Source organism: Neolamprologus multifasciatus, chromosome 15, assembly GCF_963576455.1.
Source record: "Neolamprologus multifasciatus chromosome 15, fNeoMul1.2, whole genome shotgun sequence".
Lineage (NCBI taxonomy): Eukaryota > Metazoa > Chordata > Actinopteri > Cichliformes > Cichlidae > Neolamprologus > Neolamprologus multifasciatus.
The window spans coordinates 18,296,893-18,323,090 of record NC_140453.1 but is presented as its reverse complement, the minus strand read 5'-3'; the positions used below and the strand labels follow the sequence as shown (position 1 = coordinate 18,323,090).

General features: G+C 39.7%; 1 protein-coding gene across 1 annotated transcript in view; it reads right to left on the bottom strand.

Moving 5' to 3' along the window:
- map3k5 (mitogen-activated protein kinase kinase kinase 5) overlaps positions 1-26,198 on the bottom strand; it is a 93,425-nt gene that overhangs the window by 22,302 nt on the left and 44,925 nt on the right. The window contains 10 exon segments of the mRNA XM_085132425.1: positions 267-400; positions 1,742-1,823; positions 4,538-4,633; positions 7,726-7,778; positions 8,388-8,495; positions 8,625-8,778; positions 9,994-10,153; positions 12,009-12,121; positions 14,433-14,603; positions 24,721-24,827. Coding sequence (XP_084988551.1) covers positions 267-400; positions 1,742-1,823; positions 4,538-4,633; positions 7,726-7,778; positions 8,388-8,495; positions 8,625-8,778; positions 9,994-10,153; positions 12,009-12,121; positions 14,433-14,603; positions 24,721-24,827 — 1,178 coding nt within the window.

Sequence of the window (26,198 nt, the reverse complement as noted above, 5' to 3'; positions counted from 1 at the left end):
ATGTGGTTAACACTGAACACAGCCGTTTCTTCATCAGTCTACCAGTTACATTATGAGCCAGTGTTAGACTTGGCACTACAGCAAAGGTCATGAAAAACAGGATTCATCCTCTGAGTAACAGGAATATCACCACTGGCAGACTTTCCTGCTACTGTGGCAAACCACAATAGAAATGATTCATTCATCCATGCGTATTGCACCATTGTTCCCCTGTGATTACTAAAACACAAAGAACAAACCCCCCCCACAATGGCTGTTTTTCTGACCTGCTGTCTCTCTCTGGTATTTCTTTGATGGCCAGTCGGACCTGGTTACTGAGGTCTCGACCGGCGTACACCACTCCGAATGTGCCTTTACCCAGAACCACTCGCTCTCCGTGCTCATCATACTCATAGTCGTACTGTGGAGACAAGAGAAACATGCAAACTGTCATTTAAAAAATATATATCAATAAATAAATAAATAGTAATATATACGGTATTTGCCATAAAGAATCAAAGCAAAATCCCATTACCCAAAACATGAGGTTACTAAATGTCACTATCCACTGACCAGAAGAAATGCACCCACCATGCATTTTTACAATGAAAAAGAGAAATAAATTAGAATAGTTAATAGTTAAAATAGAGTCCAGCTATAAAAGTGATTTAATGAGTAAAGCACGAGTTAAATCTGAACATAGTAAACCAGTTTTTCTGTGTTGCCACTGTACTGTTATATTTATGTTATAACTGTTTCATAAATGAATATTCTCTTGTTGCTGAACCGGGTTGGCACCTGTTGCACGAATGAAAGAAATCAGCAAGTCTTTTCACTCCCTTAAAACACGTCTGATTGAGTTTTTATAACTAATAAAGGCTCTTTTCTTCTTAACACGATTTCCTTAGCTTTGTTCCACTGATTCCTTCCCCCTAAAAACACCTCAAAATCAAAGTTTTCTAAGAAATGTGAGTAATGCTTACGACGACTCCTCAAGAGCCCAATTTTGTGTTATGTTCTTAAGGGACGGTGTAAGCTGAAGACTAACCGTCCCTCAGTGCAGGCTGATTAGAGTTGCATCACACACATAAAAATCCCCCTGAGAAAAACCTGTTAGTCATTTGATCTGTGCCATGCTGAGTCAAAGATGGGTGCGGCAGCATTTTTCGTAATTAGCTTATTCTTTTCCCTAGGCTCTGCTGGTATAAGGCAGGCGAACGCAACAGCAGGTGCCTGTTCTGCGCTGTCACACAAAGCACATGAACAAAATCCAGGCCTTATCCCAGCGGGCTACTGTTCCTGTCTGAGCGTTCAAAGCTGAGTTTCAATCCAGTTATTATCATGCAAATTGTGCCGAACTGGATTAGAAAAACTAGATGGGGGATTTGATCAAACAAGAGCAAAAACATGTCGTTCACCGTTTAATAACTGAGTAATAAATGCTGCATGAAAAGAGTCGGTAGGCTGTCAGTAAAGAAGAAGAGCCCTAATTATCTTTTGAAAGATGGGTTTTGTTTTTACTGTCAGCACTTCGTCTCTTTTCATGACAACATCGTATCATATTTCCTGTGGCATTTTAAAAGCAGGCAAAGTACACCGCAGAAACACAACAGGATGCGACTAAACAATGCAGAATAATGAACTTGTGAATTTTTCATTCTCATTAACAGTGCTTGGAGGTAGAGCTGCAGAATTATTAATTTAGGAAACATTATGAACATTATGTTCAGAGGAAGTGTTTTGGTATCACGAAAATAATCACCTCTAAGGTATCAGTGTCACATTCTCCTTCCTCTGGACACTTCCAGGCTTCCTCTGTTATGCTGTTGACCAGATCACAAAATCTGCCAAAGAAAAGACCAGAGTCGGTTTAACGATGCTGATAACATGTACATAATATTTAACACAACTTCGGCAACTCGTAACAGTGGCATTTTACATTGCTGCAACTTTCAACACTTTTACATTTAAAGATTTATACATTTAGAAAGACTGAATTATTTGACATTATTTTGAAGACGTGACATATATTAAATGAACACTTGCACAGAGTAAAGGCACATGGGAATGCCTTTCATTCAATATAAGAAAAAGTTGGTATGTTTTGGCATTTCAAGAGAGTCGGAAAAGGAAACAAAGACCTTGACTTTCAGTTTTTCAGTATTCTAGAATGAGTCCATGTTGGGTAAATAGAATATGAGTTATGGGCTTGACTAGAGTGATAGGAACAAGAAAAACACGTGCAGGACATCAAAAAGATTTTTAATATTGGAGTCCCTGCACTGAAAATCAACTTTCCACTCATATAAAAAAACAAAACAAAGTTAAACAAGAAAAAGATTTTTAATATTGGTGTCCCTGCACTGAAAACTGCAACGTCACATCAGCTTTCCACTCATATAACCTTTCTACAATAAGGCCAAAAAAGCCTTTTAAGGCCAACAATATGCTGTAAACATCTCCCTGTTGGCACTGATAGCTAAAATCAGACTTATTTGTGCTGCAAGAAGCATTTTGCTTGTCAAAGATGGCCAAAACAGAAAAAATGCAAATAAAAATAAGGCCATTAAGTGCAATCAAGCACAGTTTGCCTCTGTATTAGCAACAATACCTGTCTTAGGTGAACCCCTAACAAAAAAGACATTATGGAGCTTATATATATAGTACTTAAATAGCTAACATAATTCAGAATCACAAACATATGGAATTATTTGTCAGAAATCCATTTTGTGCATATTGTTATTGAGTGGTGTTGTTTTGATGGTGCTTTTATCCAGAAGGGGTTACAGCGTGTTTGCATGCACACCTCCCACATGCATACATACATACAATGACCTTTTCCACTCTCGGAGCGCACAAGCTGTGAATTAATACGCTGCCTCGTCATGCTGTCACACACCGCATGCCTGCAGGTGTTTAGTGACACGTGCGCTTGTGTGTGCACACATGCACAAGCGCATTCAGTCTGGGTCTCTTCCTCTTCCCACCGTCTTTCATCTATTTCTCCCTCCCTTCCTTCGTCCCTCTTCTCACCACTCCTATCCTACTGTCGATGCTGTTAAAATGAGAGCAGCATCATAACAACAGCAGGCGTGAGTCAGGCATGACTCACTGACTCTCACACTCCAGATAATGGAACTGGAAGAGCACGGAAGGCTCATATGTGAAAATCACAAGTCTGAACACTCAGTGCTTCACATAGCAGCTAGTGAAGAAGAAGATGGTGTCGAAATGAAACAAGGTGTATTTGTGGTGATCAGGAAGGCACGAAACTTCGCACCTGAGTGCAGGACTGATGGGAAACACTCAAACTACTGATGAGAAAGGCACAACCAACATGGAGCTTAACTTCTTTCTTTCACCTGCTAATTACATAGTACAAAATTGATGTCTGATTGGTCCAGTGTGTGAAAAGTTCAGCTAATATTTTAGTGCATTCACTGCTAGTGTATGCTTCTGTATGCACTGTCAGTAAGTAAACATGGAACGTAATTCCAGATGTGCAAACGTTTCTGATGCAGAACATTTCCTGCTCTATTCCATATATGAGAAGGCTCAGATGTATAAATGAGCATAACCTGATCCTGTTTGTCCTAAATTCAAGTAAGAAAATGACTTAAGTTTACAATTTGCTGTGAAATCTTTCAGAATTAATCAGTTCAATAACACCTGTGTTTTAAGGAGAATCATCAGGCTTTGTGTCAGTAAAGGTGAAGCAGATTGCCCATTAACCATAAGCTGTCTTTACATATCAACTCAAAAGTTGGAGCACATTATTCCACTTGCTCTTTCTCACAAGTTGAACAAAGACAGGTAATATGGGGCAGTTGGGCAAGTCTAGATAGCTTTAGGTTTGGAATGCACATGTGAAAATTGTTATAGGTATAAGGATTCAACCCCGACTGCTCCTCTCCACAATCGTTTTGTATGTAAGGTAATGTAATGTGGGTCCCGCTAATTAATAAAACATCATTTTGTAAAGGGTTTACAACTGGCTCAATAAAAGAAGGATGGCATTAGTGTTAAGTTATTAGGTTATTAAGCATGGGTCCAATTGTGAGAGCGGTGGTCTTAATTGATCAATTCATCTGAGCCACACGTGCATTATCACTTTTACAGCCGCTACTTATGAAGTCATTACAATGAAGAAAGGTGTGAAGCTGTGCCGACCCTTTACTTTGATTCAGTGTTTTTTTGTAATGACAGCAGACTGACTGAATGTGGAGAACAGAGAGATGCTAAATTACACTTATGGCTAAGACATTTCAGGCTGTTCACTATCTGATATTTCAATGGATGGCTCATTAAACATGAATATTTCAATAATGTAATTCCGTACGAAAAAAGAAAGAGAAATAGGATAGCCCATTTAAATTAAGTTTAAATTAACATTAAAGTGCCTTGAGCCAAGTGTTGTTGTGATTTGGCGCTATATAAATAAAACTGAATTGAACTGAACTGAAAATTAAATTAATGCAGTCACATTATGACATGATTTATTATGGTAAATGGCTAAAGATCTGGAATTGCATCTGTAAGAGAGAACACACAGACCAACCTTTTACAATGCATCTCTGTGCAGAAGTAGATCTGGAAGTCTTCTGCATTATGAAGGACGTAGAGAAAGGCACTGCGTTCATCAAACTTGGAGATGCTGAGGAGAAACGGTCCACAGTTTGTCCTCAGTTAGAAACGGCCCACAATAACATTAGAACACATGTGAGCTTTACATTGAATGAAGCTATAGCTACAAACTGTTTCTTCTGGAATATTCCACAAAATTCTCAAATGATACCAACTATTAAGTCACTCTTTCAACTATTTATCCACGTCATGTTGCTATTTTTACCCAGTTTTCAACAACATTTAACATTTTCTTTTGTTTCTTTTAGCCATTTGTTAATCTATACTGTTGACAACATTCCTTATTTAAATGCTGTTTGCCGTTTCTATTTGGCTAATGCTTTTGTTTTTGCTTTTTTAGCAGTTTCAGCTGTTAATACTTTTACCCAATATGTCTGTGAAGGTTCTCAGTCATCCAGGTCATCGTAGTCTAAGGAGTTTGGAAAGACCTCTTTCACAGACATATTGGCTCGTGTGATTCCCATAGGGCTTATATCTAGGACTCTCCACCATTTGGCCCTAGAACTGAAGAAGCTTCTTGGATGAGAGGTGAAATGTCTTCAAGCAACGTGAAGAAGTCCAGATGCTTTTCCTTACCAAGCTCCTTAGACTTTTACCCAACAGGTTTTTTTTGCTAGCTCTAATTTAGCAAAAATGGTTAGCTTGTGGTTTTCACTGTATACACTAGCAATTCGAACTGTTAATGCATATTAGCCAATGGTTTCAAAGCTAGCTAAGGATTAAGTAAATTGATTCAGCTAGTTTTAGCTATTATTAATGCACACTATTAGTCAGCAGTAATAAAAGCTAGCTAAAGCTTTAGTAATCCAACTTATAACTTTTTCTTTATTTATTAGCCAACTACTATTTCTGAGCTCTTTCACTATTATATTTAGCAAACATTTTCACTTTTAGCTAACATGTTCAAGTTGTAATGTAACGCATACTCTCAGTCAGTAATAACTGAGAGCTACAGCTTAAACAAGTCAGCCAAAAGGTTCTGTCAAAGGTTTCTTCTGGTGTAAAAGGAATTTTTCCTTCCCACTGTTGCTAAGTCCTTGCTCATAGAGGGTCACGTCATAATATGTATACTGTGGTATACTAAATTATTAAAGATTTAAATATAAATCATCATTAGAGTATAAAAAACTGTAAATGTGACAAATGTCAGTGGTCAAAAGTTCTCTATTTTCCCTCATAAAAAATTTAAAAAGACTTATCCCCCAGAGTTACATAACACTAACACTATAACATCACCAACAACACAACAGCTGCCCACATAGTTGTTTCTAGCTTATTCCAGCAGAACTGGATAAATGCCATTCTATTTCACATTATAGATAATAGTTAATCAAGAAAAACAATAATGTCTCTGTTAATTGTACCAGTAGAGCTAATCTTCTCCACCCCTGCTCTACCGCAGAAGTAGCCCCCTAGGGTACTTGTACCCTGATTGGGAATCACTGACTGAATGACTTAAAAATGTAAAACCACTTGTAAAAATTAAATTCATAAATGCAGCCTGTGCACCCAGATACTGCACTCTAAAAGTATTTCATGCTAATATATACAATAGATATCTAATGTTATGAGTATGGACTACAGCAGTTGTAGTTTGTTTCCTATAAAAGTCAGCATCAGAAACAGCCACATAAGCTGTTAGATGATGCTCAATTTCTGCACAAAAGATGGACAGCTACAATTGTACCAACTAAATGGAAACTTTTATCCAGTGGAATTGGCAATTGCCCATTCCTTAGTAAGAATGCCAAGCCCAGAGCTGCTGAACCAGACAGCAGAGTCCCTGCATGTGTGGTTGTATTGTAGCCTGCAGGGCTGCCATTGTGTCCTGCTGACTGTCTGCAGGCTGAGTGGGCACAGAGAATGACTCGTTCCCTAGCAACATGTGAGCACAGCCCTCAGCTTCTCTCCGATCTGACACTGAATTCCTTTGAGGACTGTGGAAAAAAAAAATTGGCAAAGAGAAGGACATCATAAAAACTGTCTGTGTAATGCCGGAGCACTCTGATACCATCTGAAGCTGCAAGAGGTGAAGAGACAGCACAGCGACTGGGCATACCTAAAACCTCTGCTTTGGTGTTTACAACTGCAGATTGTATGCAGTTATTACAATATTACTTATTTTTGCTTTTGAGTATGTTTCGATACACCTACTTGTTAAACAGGAAATGCATGATTTTGTTTTACTCTTAATTTTATGACTTCTATTATGTTGCACTGGGCTTTAAACACCATTTTTATTCGAATTAACATTGGAGTATTTTTGGTTTATTCAGGTGTCTTTTTGGGCGTTTTGAATATATTTCTGAACACTGAAATATCAGCTTGTTTAGTACGCAACTCAATGTTATTATACATGTTTATGCATTTCTATTTGATTTCAAAAGCTTTTCACTTTGCATAATTACAACTTTTGGACATTTAATGCTTCTATTTATGCAGCAGCCGAGAGCAGAAATGAGACAGGAGACAGATAGAGGTATGGCATGAAGCAATTTTCTCTAGCCACACAGGAAGCAGGAACTCAGTGTTCATTTGTTTAAAAGGAGCAGTTTGATATTTCAGGAAATGTCCTTCCTTGCCTAGAGCTCATTACATTGTCGTGAGTCCCCAGAGTCTGCTGAGTGCCAGGTAAATTCATGGTCACAACACGAGGGCTGGAAGCCTTTTCCACCTCCAGTCTTTGTAATCACTGTATACACTGTACATGTATATACCATTACCTCTGCACTACAGGCACTCCAGTATTTGTAGTAATCTGTATTTATTTATCCTACTCTTTTAAAAAAAATTACATATATTTTCTTTATTTATATAGTGTATTTTATTTTTAATTAGTGTCACCTTATGCGTAATTTTGTTTTTTTCCTATGTGCAATATTGAGCGGGCTCTGAACCTAAGAATTTTGTAGCCGGTAATGACGTAACATTGTTACCTCTATATGACAAATAAAACTTGAAACTTGAACTAGAAACAAATATTACTTTCTCTAATGATATTTATCCTTTTAGCCTTTTCATAGTAGTTTCTGCTTGCAGTCTGCTTAAAGTCCAATAAGCGATCACTTTTGACAAGGCTTTGCAGAGACTGCAGGCACTGACCTGACACCTCGTACAGATGTGGCGCTGAAGTTCCACTCATGGATCCCCTTGTTCTGCAGGACAAGTCAAATCAACAGGATAAATCGTTAACTAAACATTATTGCGAGCATTATGATAAGAATCAGTTAGCCACTGGATTATATCATTGGTGCTTATTTAGTTCGTTTACTAGCATGACTTCCCTGGCGAGCAACCATTTACATTGATGTGTAAGCTGGGAATAATGAGCAATAACATATGAAAGCAATCGAGAAGACAGAGGCATAAAGCTTCATTACAGGAAGCGACAGTCCATTATCACAACACAGCATCTCCCCAGATCTACAAGAGACATGATCACGATCTCAGCTTTCCTGTTTCGCTAACATTTGTCGCCTTATGTGACATTATCTGTAGTTCATCATTTACTGTAACCAGTGGAAGCATCAGTATGTTTGCTAACATAAAACAGAGTGATGAAACCAGCACAAACTGTTGAGGTGCACCAGCGTAGGATTTTGTTTTATTTTTCTATGGTTGCAATGAGATTTTTTTCTTTCTGTTACCCATATTCCTATTAAAAGCAAGCAAAATACATATATACAGTACATAAACCTATACTCAGTATTATGCAGCAAATATATTCTTTAAATAATTAGATTTTACTGCAGTGGGACACGCACCTTGTCATCAGGAGCAACGTGCCAGATTGACACTGTGTTGTCATCCACGTCTTTGTTTATGGACAAATATGAAGGCTGGTACACTTTAGTTGGCTCCAAAATCAACACCTGGACAAGACATATATGCATTTCACATTTTAAACCTTTAATTTTCTGAGCTTGCATTGCATTTTTTTTTGTTTCCACATTTTAACAAAAACTCAGATGTATTATTTCATGTTAATCTGTGTTTCTTACAGGAAATCGAACAGAGGAGACGTCTTTTTTGGTCGCCTCCACCAGGAAGTCCATCCAAAAGTCCACCAGCTCCTGTTTGTAGGAGGGCTGCTCTACGCTGGGCTTGTTGAAGTGCTGAAAGATCAAGATGGTCTCCACCAATGACCGCAAATACCTGGAAGCAACAGAAGTATTACCAGATAACAGAAATAAACAACTTTACTGCTGTGGTATATGTCTTTATGGCTGCTTTGCAAATAGTTGCCATCTAATATATAAATGCAGACAAACTGTCAGCTTATTGCACTCAGTCTGAGTCAATCTGTGCCGACGGCCACAACTTGTCTGTGAAACATCTCTTTGTAATAGGGGACTTGATTCAAGTTGGTTGCCAAATGGTTGTATTGTAATTTCCTGTAGACTGACTTCATCTTATTAATGCTTTATCAACATTTTTAAAGTCCCATTCTGACTCCAAGCGGTCGCAGACCTGGTCCCCTGGTCTTCAAAGCAACATTTTTAAAGGTAACAAGATTACAAGTTAATTGGACAGGGTTGCATTAATTTCACGCCGCAGTTTCCAACCAATGTTTTCCACAGTGTGACTGTAGAATTACAAAAACATGTGATATGAAGACAGAGAAAAGAGAATACCTTACCGGTAGATAACTTTAGCGTTGTTTAAGAAAAATTGCCAACAAATAAACACTTTAAGATATGACTGCGTTTCTATGCTGGAGCCTGATTTTGGTGTGATGGTTTTCAGAGCATTAAAACAAATAAAAAACAGCTGGGTTTCATGCACTGTAGAAAAAAAAAAAAACGTTTTTATTATTTTCCTCCACATGTTGTACATAAAGTATCATAAAATCTGTGTGAAGTCTGAAATTACCACATGCCTTGCGGGCAATTACAACTATGTTCCACCACCGTGAAGGCATTATGTTACGATGGCGTGAACGGGATAATTTCATGTGGCATCTTTCTTTAAAACACATCTAGACTTGCAGGCTAGCTTGGGGGACTAAAGATGAATATGCGCTATAAAAAGTGTAAAAAAAAAAATCAGTTCTCAGTTTTATCTTTGGAGAAGCGTTGTGCCACACTTTTGACAATTCACAAAAAATTACGACACCAGGCTTTTATATCCTTCAAATCTAAAATGTAAAGACAGAGATACTGTTCAAATGAGCAAAGTGGCTTTTTTTGGTGACTTTTTTCTTTGTTCTTCAAATACACCAAATGTTTGCCAGTGGCCACAGATGGCTGCTTTAGTTTCAAAGGGAAGCAGAGCAGACTTCATATGACAAAGAGAGAGTCACAGTTGGTGATGGAAGTGGTCTAAAATGCATTTTTTTGGCATGCTAATTTGAACGGATTGTGTTCTCACCATATAGGGGCTTTAAGCTTGAAGAGTTTCTCAGAAGCCTGGATGACCAGGGTGCTGTCACTGGCCAGGATGCTGGCACCCAGGAAGAAGCCCACATCCCAGTAACTCTGCAACTTGTCCAGGCTGCCTTTTTTACCCAGCAGGCTACTCAGCTTAACTCCTGCAAACAAGACAAACAATTTAATGCTGGTGAAATATCTCTATTTTGTTCTATTTCCCTGTGGACCATAGGCAGACATGCCAGTTAACAAGAAAGCCAAAGAAAGACCATGCTATACTTGGGTGTGCCACAACTCACACTACAGCAGCCTAGCTATATTATTATTTTTATTAGAACTGCTAAGATAAGCAGCAGCTACATGTTTTGCACAGCCTGCTGCAGAAATCTGCCATTTGGAGAGACAGTGGGGATCTTATGAGATAACCCCAGGGATGCATAAAGGGATGGAGGGTTGGGTTAATTTAGAGAGCTGCGGGCCAATTCCCAGAAAAGCCAACTCTAATTCCCAGATTCCTGAGTTCCTCTGAGCCTCAGACTTCAGAGGGAAAAAAAAGTATGGGCAAAAGCTCAGCTACATGCCTGCCTGACTAAAAAAGGAAACAACTATACATTATTTGATTTTGCTTTATTGAAATATCCATCCATCTATCCATTCGCTTCCGCTTATCCTTTTCAGGGTCGCGGGGGGCGCTGGAGCCTATCCCAGCTGTCATAGGGAAAAATTTAAATATGCATAATAATAATAAGGCTTAAAAATAACTTTATTTAACAAAGCTCTGTTTAACTTCATTGTTTTGGTTTTCCAACCCATAACTTTACTCCCCTGGTTCATATTTGGCATTCCAACCTTATCCTAATAGCATTCAGCTGCAGGAAGTCACTTTCTGTCAAAAAAAAACCCTCTAATAAATGACTCAGCACACACTGCTCTGCACCAAATGACAGGCATACACAGTTAGGGGCTGTGTAAGGAACAATTAGCAGCATATATCTCCCTCTTGCCTTGTTGAACTAAAATGAAGCTAAAAGGAAAGTGAATTTTGGAGTTACATCCATTTTTGTGGTCACAAAATCTGTTAAACATTATCACCATCCACTGTGTCAACAGCTGACACGCTGAATGTGTTAGCAAACACTATTAACACACTCAGCAAACACATAACAAAATTATCTCTCATTTGGAGCCGTGTCTCTTGCCACTTGGGTGAATTAAATGAATCCAATTTTCACTTCCTCTGCACTTGTTCTGGTTCCAGGTAACTCCAAAGATTTGCTGCCCTCAGTTCCTCTAGACCAGGGGTGTCAAACTCAAATACACAGTGGGCCAAAATTCAAAACTGGAACAAAGTCGCGGGCTAACGTTAATATTTATTGAAAAAAAAAATCTTCCTCTAGATATAAGAATGAATCTTTTCTTATGGACTCAAACAAGTTTTGCTGAAAAACTGAATATGGAACAAGCAAAGCTTAATACTAAACAATATATATATTAGCTGTATAATACCAGTAGGCCAGCTCTAATAGTAATTTGGTATGGCTTCGCGGGCCAAATGTAATTAGGCTGCGGGCCAAATTTGGCCTGCGGGCCAGAGTTTGACACCTATGCTCTAGACTTTGTACAGTTGTTGTTTGGCGTTGAGTTAGAAGCATATGTGAGTTTATTAGAGGTTTTCCATTAAAACAGCTGCTGCCATAGCAAAGGTAGTTCATTTGACACCAAGTTAGAACAAAAGCAATGAGCTGAAAGATGCTAAACTGCACTTTAGCTGTGAGGGCAATTGTTTCTCTGTGGGTGACGCAATTTTCATTTCCATTCATATAAGTTATTTATTTGTGCAGCTTTTACTGACCCCTATTTCCACGTTAGGATAACAATTATCGTGTAAATTACAGACAAAAGACTGATTAGACTGATTAGAGTTTGATTACTCAGTGGTTAGTCAGCAGGCTTAGTGTAATAAAATGAAAAGCCGCATATTTAGGACACAGACCAAAGAAACCAGGGTCCACTCACCCACTTTGCGGAGCTCGAACGACGTGTCAAACTGGTGTCCAGCTGCCAGCAGAAGAACAGCATAGTTGATACCAGAGTGTAGTGTTGGCTCTGACTCAAACCCCTTTTTAAACCTGAAAAGAGAAGAAGAATGATTCACATAAACAGTTTTCTTCCAAGAACTGCGTCATTCCAAATCCCAAGCATCCCTGAGATAATGGATGGCTTCCCAGGACTCCCCCGGCTTTCTGAGACACTTCAAGATAGAAAAAAAATAATTACAGCCATATTGAGTTGGGGGCCACAGAACATCAAACAGCAACTGTGAGTACCCCCACAAAACAAGAAATTTCATTTATTTAATGAGCAATCTGTTCTGCGGAGGGGAGGGGTGCGAGCGTTATTAGAGGCCTGTGCCAAGTTGTGACACGGAATTGAAAATAACAGCCAGATGGGAGCCTGATTATCTAAGCAGTCAACAAAGATATGAAATCTTAAAAAGCAATTTCCAGATAAAGACAATCAGCCGCCTTGTGTTCTCAATAAGCCGACTTCCGTCAGCTGTTAGCCTCGGTGCACTCGCATCACAGCCATGCTCATGAGGAGATGGCAAATTTGAGAGTTCAGTTTCAACAAGCTGCTGGAAACCCTGCAAATGTATCTTTCTTTGTGCTTACTCATTAGCGTCATGCTGACTTAGCTAGTTTTTGGGTAGCAAATATCCAACTCTATCATATCCAAAAGGTCCCTGCAAGTTGTCAGGCTCCAAAAAATGTAATTAGAAAACGTAAACTTTCACTTGCAAAAACACCAGAATGTTAATTTACTCACACTAATCTCTTTATTAGATGCCAAACTGTAAGAAGACACAGAAACCTTTAATATAAAAGTGCAACCAAAAGGATTTCTGACTCCACCCACAAAAAGCTGATTTTAACTCCTCTTTTCTCCCTGGAAGTCCTGATGAAGGTTGATGGACAGATCATTTAATGAAGCCCTGTTCTTACCACTTGCTGTGATCCATCTTTGATGCACGTTGGGTCTCCTCCACTGTGTTAATACTGAAACTCGGTTTCCATTTTGGGGAGAAAGACGACTTTACAAGGGATAAATTTGATGAGCTGGGTGGGAGGCAAAACCTCCTCCTCAGTGTGGAGTGACAGCTGGACACTGGAGGATAAACTTACGACTGCCATGAATTTTGAAGAAACTATGTGCATACATCTCATAAGACGTACGCATACATCCTCTGACCTGATGCACTGCCCTAGATACACTTGCCTTACACTGATGACAGCTGCTAACTGGACCATAATGGATCCTCGCTATTAAAATCAGGTCAGCCTGATATTTGAAATCCAGGATAAAAATTGTATGGAGAAACTTTTGAACAGCAGCTACAATCAAAGTTGTCCAGATGTAAAAATGAAGACAGCCACGAAGGGGAAACTAGCCAAGTATAAATTGTCACTAAAATTCACTCATCTTTAATTTTCTAAAATCACAATTTGGTCAGAGTTACTCAAACAAATACTGCTTCTAGTTAGGATTAATATAGGACATACAAGACTATATTATACTTGACTTATTGAAACACAGTTTAAAAATATGAGACTTCTTGTGAGATGGCAAATCATCCCTAAAGTGGTTTCCCAAGGATAAAAGATGAGACACAAGAAAGATAAAGCGTGGCAGCATTTTTTGTGCCAATGCCGCTGAACTTAATGTCTTTTATTTCTGAATTTATTGTTCTAATATGAAGTTACAACAGTCTGATGTTACCCAAACCAGTTTAACTTTATTGAACTGAAAAGTTTCAGCAGTGTGGAAGTGATGCAGAGTCTTTAAATAGCAAGGGTTTGTGGTTTTACAGAGATATTAGACAACTAGGACACTTTCCTGAATCATGATGCCATTAATCTTAACCTGTACCAATATTTATATTCACAATGTTTTCTTTTTTTCTTAAATAAATGCTAGCTTACCACTTCCTGTTGCTACCAGCAGCAGAAACCAGGCAGCTCAGCTTAACATGCACAAAACATTTAGCAGCTCAAACCATCGTCACTGCTAATGTTTGCTAATTTTTACATTTCAGTCATCTTGGTATGTTATCCATGATCCCTGTAGTCTGGATTTTAATGGTATTGTTCTTATGTTGCTATGAGGTGTCGTTGTGCAATCTCAAAGAATTTTGCGCACTATGTGGCTGTGGTTTATTCACAGACTCATTACCAGCAAAGGGTTTTACCTTCATGATAAGAGCCATTATGAAATCCTGCATTGACTGACACCATTCATGATAAACTCTTAATGGTGTGATCTAGTGAGTCACTGTAATTCCCATGCTCCCTTCCCTTAGAAATGGTAATTTTTGGTGACTCAGAATGTGTTTGGCTTAGCAGAAATGTCACATGCACACTGACATCCTGCCCGCTCTCTTACCAGAGTGCGCCGTTGTCTCTGCTCTGTGTGTCGGTAAAGTCTGACTCCAGGAACGTGTCCTTATAGATACGTCCCACCAGGCAGTACATGTCACTCGCTACCTGCTCCTCGCCTTCCACCAGGGGCAGCATGATGTCCAGGGCTTTCTGCCTGTCGCCCGGAAGGTTCCTTCTATAACCACACACAGGAAAAAACACAAAAAAGCATGTAACAAGTTAATAACTAACCCCCCAAAACAGCTTTGAGCATATCTAGAGATATCAGTGGATTTAGGTTTGTGATTATTAACACTTATTAATCTTAAAGGGGACTTTTATACCAGTGTCCATAAATTCACTATATCAGTAAGCTCCTTATCCCAGTCCCTTATCAAACTTTCAAAACACTCAGAAGTTAATTACTTGTTCTGAGTGAAAATGTATCTTCCTTTTGTTTAAATTCTGCTTGTGGTCAAAGCCTGAAAGGGAAAGTACTTCTTTTTGTCAGCAAGGTGTCTAGGCTCAATGGTATTAGGTAAGGGTGGCTCCTGTACACCTCCACTTGAAGGTTTTATGGGCACACCCATTTGGAATCACACCCAGAAGATTCTGGAGAGATTATATTTGCTCATTTAGCCTGAAAGCACCTTTGCATCTCACAGACAGTAATAGAAAATTACATTCTCCACTGCAACCAGACTTTGGAAAGGCAGAATTTAAAAAACAATCAGAACTGATGCAACTAGTTAAAATATATTTCATAATTTTGCATTTATAGGTGTTAATATTTTTTGTATCATGCTTTACACACAATCCAGGTCAGCCGTGCTACAGTTCCAGGGAGATTTGACTTATCAGGCATGTGGTAGACATGTCATGAAGTACACCCTGCTTTAATATTTATTTTACTCCAAATGGAAAAAATAACGAACAAAATAAATGTCGTGCTGTGTTGGAGCAAACTTAAAACCAGCAAATGAGATCATAAACTGTGATCATTGAGGTCACAAAACAAGTGAGAAACAGGATCATTTTCTTATAGACTTCTATTAAATCTGTTTTCAATTTACAACCAGAGGTGTTACCCCCTACTGGGCATTACAAAGAATGCAATTTTGCCCTTGCTTAACTCTTTAGACCGGCAGGCTGTGCTACTTTTTTCTTGCTTCAAGCAGACGTGAGCTACAAAGATGAGTTAAGCTCGATTATTTCTATGCATATCACATCTCATCTATGCATTAAATCCATTACAGACCTGCATTTAACTTGTACTGTACGCTCCCCTTTGAATCACTATTGTTGAACAACTGTCTTACATAATCACACCAAGAGTTAATGTATTTTCAAAGCCTAAAGGGTAAACATTAAAATGGTACACGATGGCATTTAAAATACAATTTCTAAAACATGAATAATGACTTATAGTTTTACTGCATACTTAAAAGCTAATGAGACTCAAAGAAATGGCCAAATAACCATGTAAATTCTCAGGTGTATAAATAAATAACTGGTTTGAACAGATTGCATTAAAATGAGCATCACCAGCAGCATGCATGTGCATGCGGAGTAGGTGTGTGGAGCAGATAAATATGTGTGTTTTGCGTGTGAGTAGCTAGGGAACAGCTGCAGAGGTATTGTTATTGGACACTAATACCAGGCACAGAGGATGCCACCAGAACCTTAAATTACAGAGGTGACTGGGTTCATTAAGAGAATGCCCAATTTTATTTAGCACTGTGAAGTTCCAATTGTACCACAGGTGTTCAATGAGGGACTAAATGATCAGTTATAACTGACCTGCGAGGATATAATTTGAGACTCTAACGAGCAGTCGAACTGGAAAATAACAAAGAGAGAAGAAGGAATCTATTATGGTATTAAAAAACGAGCGATAACCTCTTCAGGTGGTAATTGCTTACATTACATGGATGTTAACTTTTTCACCGGGTGTCAACAGAAGACATGTTTAATGCTGCTGCTGCATTAGTAACAGGAATGCAAATAGGAAGATAGACTGAATTATAACTCTCACAAGTGTAATTGACTGTCATCTCAGTTGTCTTGATTTATTAGCTACACGAATTATGTTTAATATACCAACTGTTTCATATTGGGGCAATCGTGGCTCAAGAGTTGGGAGTTCGCCTTGTAATCGGAAGGTTGCCGGTTCGAGCCCCGGCTTGGACAGTCTCGGTCGTTGTGTCCTTGGGCAAGACACTTCACCCGTTGCCTACTGGTGGTGGTCAGAGGGCCCGGTGGCGCCAGTGTCCGGCAGCCTCGCCTCTGTCAGTGCGCCCCAGGGTGGCTGTGGCTACAATGTAGCTTGGCATCACCAGTGTGTGAATGTGTGTGTGAATGGGTGAATGACTGGATATGTAAAGCGCTTTGGGGTCCGTAGGGACTAGTAAAGCGCTATATAAATACAGGCCATTTACCATATAGAAACAGTTGCTACAGGTACATGTTGAGTTTTCAAATCCATTATCTTTTTCTAAACCGACATTTAAACCATAAATGTCAAACTTACTTTAGTTACCAGACATAATATTATGACCACTGACAGGTACGTTAATAACGGTGATTATCTCTTCATCAATGCACATGTTAGTGGGTGGGATACATTAGGAAGGAAGTGAACATTTTGTCCGCAGAACTGATGAGTTAGAAGCAGAAAAAAATGGGTAAGCGTAAGCATTTGAGCAAATTTAAAGCTGATTCTGACAGAAAGTTGTCCGAATACACAGGGCATTGCAGTTTGCTGTGTATAGGGCTGCAAAGCGGCAGATCAGTCACGGGACCCGCGTTGACTGCCGTCCACCACCGAAAGCGCCAAAAATGGCAACGTGAGCATCAGACCTAGACTACAGGGCAATGGAAGGAGGTTGCCAGATTCATCTTCGTCATTTACTAGAGGAACACCTGGTACAGTGTCGTTTCTTTTAATGTAAAGAACTGCAAACCATAGTTTTCAGTCACGTGACTGAATCACTTCCCTGGCAAGCAAACATTAATCCACTATGACCGGAAAGAATGACAGTATTGCAGGGCAAAAGTGTTGTTTTTTTCACTTGTCTCAGGCCAAGACTATTTGGATCATCTATCCGTGGAGGGAAAACAAAGATTTAAAGATAAATCTGAATTTTGGGGACTTGTGGTTCATATTCTGCCTTTATTTAAATCCCTGAAAGTGGCGACAGAGCTCCAGTTCAGTGACATCTACATCAGTCTTGTAGAGAGTGACTCATCCTAAACTGCTGCCAGGATGAAAGCTATCGAAGTATGTACAGCTACATGTAATTTCAATCTAGATGGGTAAATAATACTGTCGTGCGAAAGGTGAAGAACAAGAAATTTTTCATCGTTAAAGCAAAGATAGCTTAAACTAGAGCCCTGGAGTAAGTCATTCCGTCGTTCATTCTACGACTCTGGCTTGATGGATGATTTTCTGAGACATGCCTCTCGGGATTTGTGTCCACTCCTGGTCTGAAACCAGGGAGTTTTTGCATATTAGTTGAACGTTTACACCATTACACTGTGAAGCCACTTTAAAAGAAGCAATTAAATACATTTTAAAAAAGCAAACATAAATTAAATAAAATACTGAACTGTGATCACATAATGGTTTCCATAAGACTTCTCTCTGCAAATGCATTCCTTATTATGTCCCCCCTGCCCCTTTTCACACAGACTGTTTACCTGCAGCGAAATAAAGCCTGTTCAAACACGATTGGTCAACAGAAGTTGTATTACAAATAGAGACCAGGAAGCTTGTGGTTAGGTGCTTGACTGAAGGTGGGAGGGGCGGTGGCCTGTCCTCCTGAATGCATCACAGAAAATGTAAAACGTTCTAATTATGAATGCTAAACAATACAATAAGTTTAAAACTGTATAGCTTTCCTTGCAGTGTTTTTACTTTACTTTTTAATGTGATATTCAAACAAAAGACAAAGTGATACACCGCTTCACACATGTAGAGTAATTTACTGATTTCAGTGTGTCAGTGTGAAACCATATTGTGGTCCCCAGAGATCTATCCCCAGTTGGTTTATTTATTTCTGATTGAATTTTTCTGATTTCCCAAGGCACCCCCCCCCCCCCCCCCTTTGCACCTAGACCAACCTTTGCTTTAGTATTTTGAAATCAAAAAAGAGATTTCTTTTTTTAGCAAAGCTTTTCAGCAGTTTTGAAAGAAGGAGATAAATGCTACTGTCCTTAGGTCAGTAAATAGTTTGGAGCGTCTATAAAAAACAGCATTTTGAGATTACAATTGGCGTTGCACACATTTTATTTTATGTAAATAACAGCTAAAGTATGGATATGACAAACAGTATTTATTAATCGGATAAGATAACAGATTGTGTCCAAAACACAGACTTGGGAGAAGAAATGAGAGGTGATATCCTGCAGAGTTTCACACAGACAAAATGTGTGACAGTCATGAAAAAAACCCTCCTTATTAACATAACGTGGCTTCTCTCCAGGGCGTGAAGGTTAAATAAAACATATGAGCTGACAGCTATTACCATGGAGACTGCCCAGAGGGAAGAGCAACGAGGGAAACAAGATCTGCTCTTCGAATGCATCTCTCCGCTTCCCTCTTTCTTTTCGTCAGAGTGCTGATGGGTATTTGGATATGGGGATTTTTTTCCTCAATCTCGTCAGGCTTTTAGCAGTAAGACCTGCACAACAGGCCTCAAAGCAGAGCTGAAGACTCACATGCCTGAGGCGGAAGCCCCTTCAACCCACCAGATTTATTTAGAAGCAGAGCACCTACTTTAGATCAATGATTAAGTGCCTATTAAGGCTAAATATTGATAATCTCAAGGCATGGTGTGGGCTGCATGCTGCATACTAATGATTTATACAACTGCATCTCAGTGAAGGAATTCATTCAGTTTCACACTCAGAACAGAGTAGATTATTTGACTTTACTATTCTATGGTGCCACCTTCTACAAACTATTATCCGAAGGCAGTTTATGAGTAATTTGAATAAAAGCTTTGAAACAGGCTTAAAAGAAGAGATTGCATTTCCAAGGATATAATTCTACTTCTGGGTGATTATAAATACATAACATAGAGCTGCTAGTGTTCTCTTTAGCAATAGAGGCAATAGCTAGAACATCTATGGGCATGCTCAAATGCACAGAGGCTTCAGGGATGAGTGCTAACGATTGTGTGGAAAACATAAATTATAAAACGGAGAGATCTGCTTTTGTCTGATCATGCAAATCAAATATTTGGCACTTCAGCACAATGGTGCAAAAATCACGCCTAACCTTTATGGTGTGTAAAATTATTCCCAGAAATCTTACAGGGGATACCAATGAAACAGAATATGCATGTGTGTGCTTCCAGATATGCGATATGCTGTGTTTGTGTTTTTATGTTTAGTTTTAGTTTTGTTTTTATGAATTTTTAGTGTTAGTTTTAGCTTTTGGTATCGTGAGAACAATAATTACACAACAGTTAGGATGATTCTGATTCCTGCTTTCTAGTTCCCAGATGCTTTAGTTCTTGTATTAAAGTTCTAGTTTTGTTTTTATGGAGTTTGTATTTGTGTGCAATTTCCTCCATGTTTTCCCTTACAGTAATCAACAGTTTAATATTTGTGTTTTTGTTTCGGGCTTAGTGTTCTAGCCACTGTTGAGTCCCTTCTCTACTATGTTTTTGTGCAGGTTTTTGCATCTCTGTGTTCAGTTGGGTTCTCTTGTCATTCCTGGTTTTACTTTGATAGTTAGGTGAATTTCATTTCCTCCCCCATCTCGTCGTCATGACTGTCTACACCCGTGTCTTATCCACTCTGCTGTTTCTGTTTCTCTGATGTGTATAAATAGTCCTGTCCTTCTTTTTTAGTCATGGTGTTTGTGAATCTTTCCCTCATTTTCCCTGCCTCCCTGTTTGAATTTAGATTCCCTGTTGTTTTTTGCTTTTTTGGGTATATTTGTATTTTCTTTTACAGTGTATCTTACCTATATTTTACCTGTGAGCTGTGTAGCAGAATCCCTATGTCATTACCACATTTGATATTACTTTGATATTACTTTATTAGCAGTTATTCAGTGCCCCCCCCCCCCCAAACAAAAATGTAACTTGAATATTAAAGTATCCAAATTAAAAATACTCATTATGCAACTTGGTGCATTTTAAAATAATGTGTATCATATCATTGGATTCCAACTGCATAAACATACAATCTGCATGTTGCAGCTTGTATGTGAGGATATGTGGTGCTTTTTATACTGTTTGGCAGGTCAGTTTTATAATAATACATGGTAATTTATTCGTTTTTTTTCTATTTATTTGTCTTTAAAGTCGCTACTAAATGCATACAGTAAAATAAAGTACAGTAAAGTTAAAAATATAATTACTGGCTCCAAAAGTCTCAAAAAGAAGATATGACCTATTTACCACCTTTAGTGTGCTGAAAATCTATTTCTCCCTCCCACCAACAAGAACAAATCAGACAACAACACAGTTACACCACCTGTGGCATAACAATCTCCTGGAACAGCTATTGTATTTATGCAATGGTTTACTTGCTGAATAGGTAAAATGACATAAATGCCCTCCTACCCTCTGCTCATGTCGACCTGCTCTAACACTGGAGGATACAACTCAACCTCACCAAAGACACAGAGTTTTCCATCGTTACCACTCATTCAGTGAATTGATCTGACAAAATGTCTCGGTATGCTGCCTCGAGCTCGCAAATGCAATATCACATAGTGGGAATGGAGCAGCTACTAACAGCGAATACACGGGCATCTTGGCACCCTACAGAAACATTTTCCATTTGCTGTCAAATTAAAGAACAGCGTGCTTTATTGCTGTTTGAGGCAGTCACACCATGAAAACCGCAGGAAGTTTACAAGAAAAGCAGCTGGTGAGAAACAAGCAGCCAAAACCTCCTGTTTTGTACATCTGTTTGTACGTCTCTTCCTGAGACGAGTACTGTAGCTAGACGCGCACCAATAATGTCACAGCTGCTTAGAGACATACATTAAGGATTTCAATACTGCTCTGCTAACGCAAGATAAATGAAACCGCTAGAATATATTTAAAGAAAACCCTGAACACCATGAAAAATACTCTGTGGCAGCCCTTATGATACTTAGAGAAAAGACCAGGACAAAGGAAAAGAGTGCATTTGCTTCACTGTGTTTAGAAGTTTTTATTCCAGGAAACCTGGGTGTGTTTTGTGAAAGGTACTTAAAGAAAAAGCAGGTGTGTTTAAGTGCATGTCATTGCTTCTCTTCAAAATTTAACAAAATCTTTTTGATACGGTTAAATATTCTTTAGTTTCACATTCTGATAACTTAGTGATATCTTAGTTTACTCTTCATGCATCAATAAAGCATCTAGTTTTATGTAATTCAAATGAAAGCCTTTCAGCGTGGCAAAATTGCCCATCTCTATGACAACATCTGTGTGAAGCATCTCACCAAAGATTTCATGAGGCGGGAGAAAGTCAAAGACTGATAAATAACTTGAAATATATAAAGGCCAGCGCCTTCCCTCTATTTGATGTCCCTTATTCAGTACTCGTGGGTCACACCACAGTCTGTTGGAGCCTGACCATCATTCTCATGTGAACTGCGTAACGAAAGTTTCATGTCTATATCTTAAACAGTTGTGACCCTATCAAACTGCCAAATTATGTGATGATCACTGCAGTGAGCGAGAGGAATGACAGGCAGAAAAGTTTTAAGGTTTATATTTCCACATTTATAAAATAAAATATCCAACAGAACAGGCAAACACAGCAACACGAGTACAGAAAACAGGGATATGCTGAATATACAGTGTTAGTAGGTGTCCCCGGGACTACTTTTCCCCACAGTGACAGATTCAAAAGGTGAACACAATACCAGCGACACTGTGGAGAAGACACATTACTCAGATGTCAAGGGTCACAAAAACCAAAAACACACACTAAAAAGCTCCTACTGTAACATTTTTCATTAAAGTTTTTATCTGTCAAACTGAATATGTGTGCATGCTGCAGGGTTTCTGCAGGAAAGGTTTCTGGGGGTCAGCTTTGGCTCAGTGGACTGGCAGAAAACCTGTTTTAGCCTTGCAACTATGGCTATAGAACACTTCTCCAACTCTAACCCCCCGACGCATGTGGCAAAGACTCCAGACCATTACAGACTACAGGACCACCAAACCCTCCCCCACATCCTCTGATGTCTCCTTCCTCAACGAGCTCAACAACTTTTATGCTCATTTTGAGCGAGGGAACCCAACAACTACAACCAAAGCAGAGATGACGCCAGACCACCAACCTCTGACTCTCTCCCCCACCGACGTAGGAGCAGTGCTGAGCAGGATTAATGTCCACAAGGCTGCAGGTCCTGATGGCATCCCCGGGCGTGTTCTCAGAGCGTGTTCTGGGGAGCTTGCAGGAGTGCTGACAGACATATTCAACCTGTCCTTGGCCCACGCTGTGGTACTGGCCTGCTTCAAATCCACCTCCATCGTCCCGATACCCAAAAACTCCACCTCATCTAGCCTCAATGACTACCGCCCAGTAGCCCTCACCCCCATCGTCACAAAGTGCTTAGAGCAGCTGGTCCTAGCACACTTCAAATCCTGTCTCCCCCCCACCCTGGACCCCCACCAATTCGCATACCGTCAGAACAGGAGCACAGAGGATGCAGTCTCCATCGCACTGCACTCTGTCCTCTCACACCTGGACAACAACAACACATACGCCAGAATACTGTTTATAGACTTCAGTTCAGCATTCAATACAATCCTCCCGTCACAACTCATCAGGAAACTGACAGACCTGGCTGGGCATCAGTTCCCTCATGTGCAAATGGTTACTGGACTTCCTGACCAACCGCCCCCAACATATCCGGTTGGATAACCACTGCTCATCTACAATCACAATGAACACCAGTGTACCACAAGGCTGTGTGATGAGCTCTTTCCTCTGCTCTCTCTTCACCCACGACTGTAGACCTGCCGGTGGTTCTAACACCATCATTAAGTTTGCAGATGACACCACGGTGATTGGCCTCATCAACGACAACGATGAGGCCGCCTACAGGGAGGAGGTGGATCGTCTGGCTGAGTGGTGCGACACAAACAACCTGCTGCTTAACACCGAGAAGACCAAGGAGCTCATCGTGGACTACAGGAGGAATGCTGACCCACATCCACCCATCTACATTAAGGGGACGGCTGTGGAGCGTGTGAGCAGCTTCAAGTTCCTGGGAGCTCAAATCTCCGAGGATCTCATCTGGACGACCAACTGCTCCAAGCTGGTCAAGAAGGCTCACCAGCACCTCTTCTTCTTGAGGACTCTGAGGAAGAACCATCTGTCCTCAGACATCCTGGTGAACTTTTATCGCTGCACCATCGAGAGCATCCTGACCAACTGTAACTGTAACTGTAACTGCTCTGCCTCGGACTGGAAAGCGTTGCAGAGGGTTGTGAAAACTTCCCAGCGCATCGCCGGAGCACCACTTCCTGCCATAAAGAACATCTACAGGAAGCGGTGTCTGAAAAGGGCTGGGAAAATCACCAAAGACCCCAGTCACCCATCACATGGACTCTTCACCCTCCTGCCCTCTGGGAGGCGCTACAGGAGCCTCCGGACTAAGACCACCAGGTACCGGAACAGCTTCTTCCCCACAGCTGTCAGACTCTTGAACTCTGCCTCCTGACATCTGACCCACATTAAACACATGGACTGGAGATACAAACACCCACAACCACCTACACACACAATGGACAACTGTACCCTCAAACACACAATAATAACATGGACTGAACCACCACTCACAACCACTAGCACTTTATATAGCCTCTGTAGAAATTATCCACATATCTCACTTATCTTAACTGCACTACTGTATAATTCTGTGTAAATAATCATTCTGTACGATACGATCATTTTTAATTCTACAACTGTTTATAACTTGCATAGTTCACATTTCTGTATAACTGTATATCTCATATTTCTGTAGGCTTTCATATTTATATCCTGTTCATAGTCTGTACATACTTATAGTTATAGCATATTCATAACATACTTCATACCGTGTACATTATAACATACCATAATAGGCCCATTTCTGTAATATACTTACATATCTATATTATTGCTAATATATATTTGTAATAGATCTATATCATGGCTTAAGCACTTCTGGATGAATGCAAACTGCATTTCGTTGCCTTGTACCTGTGACATGTGCAATGACAATAAAGTTGAATTCTATTCTATTCTATTCTATGCAGGTTGGTGGTACAGGTTTACACTGTGGATTGCTATGACACGTATGCTCGTTGCCTTACCGATTCAGAGCAAACGCGTAGTGGAACTTCACATGTGGATGAGCCATGGGGTCAAAGGTCGGAAGCTTCTCCAGAGTCTCTACCAGCTTCACAATGGACTCATAATCCTAGAAGGTAAGAAAAGATCAGCTATTGAGCTGTTCCTCCTGTCACTGGTGTATCTGACATCAATGACACTCTTGTGATGTCACAGCTTTGCAAGTTAAGGAAAAGAAAAAGAAAGGAGGAAGACATTTGCCTTCAGCGCCACCTGGCAGAAAGGCTTTCAGAAGTCACAGAAGATAACATTAAGTGCACCAAAGTCAGTGTAAGGAGCAAGTTAAATACGATCTTGTAGGAACACCATCAGTCACTGCTGAGCATTGTGGGACTAGTGCCCATGTACCTCGGTCCCAGTGCCCTCCAAACACACACTCTGACTCATCAATGTATTTAGCTGCTGCTTTGATCCTCAAGGGAGAGTTTCTGATGTCCTTTTATTTATTATTTCTGAGACTCAACTGTCTGTGTATCACAAAAAGCACTTCAATAATTGAGCTGCCTCTTCATCACATTTTTGTTTCTTGTAGTCACCACAGCCAAAGCACTTTGAATAATTCAGCACATCCTCAATGCTTATTGTTCTAATGAATGATTCATTAGACTGTGCACTGCCTATGGTGAGTGGGACGATCTGGACAGAGAAAGCCATGGCAATGTGGAGACTAAAGAGGAGAAAGAGCAGAGCGTTTAAGATGAACAGACCAAACGCTTCGCCTAGAGCGCTCTACAGGCAGTCTGCAAATGGCCCCTGTTTGAGAAAGTGGCACTGGTAAAGGGATAGTGGAGATAGATTGAAGCTGATTCAGTAACCTTGCTTAAATTTGTACAGCAGATGTGTACAGTCGTTTCTTTTTCAAGGTCAGGGACATCAGCACGCACATTCAGTGCATCGGAGTTGACAGCTGGTTTAAACTTGATAAGGTTGTGGGTGATTAGCTAAATGCCTGAACGTTTATGGAGAAACTTTTTGGCATGCCCTTGTCAAAGTAAAGGCGTGGTGAAATTACCATGTTGAGATTTTGTTTTGTTAGTATTAAATAGTAACTATTTGTTCCCATTTTTGGTAATTTTATAACATAATTACAATCACAAATTTTAGGTAATTGGTTTTTAGAAAATGTAGTAGCAATTAATAAATCAATACATTAAAAAGTCAATTGAAGTTAATTGTTATCTGTGGGCATTTGCTCATTTTTTCCAGTTTATTGTAGTTGAAAAATCTAGCTTAGTATTCACTGCCATGAGGTCATGCTTAGACGCTGCCAAGGAAAATCAGCTGATGGTTCAGCTGTACATTTCGCAATATGCAATTCTCTAATCTCATATAGGGCGTGCCATTTAAGCTGTTTAGCCCGCCCACAGTTACAGTTTCGACAAGCAGCAGTGTGAGCCTCTCATTTCATGCTGTTTCCTGCCTAATCAGTGTTAGGGATTTT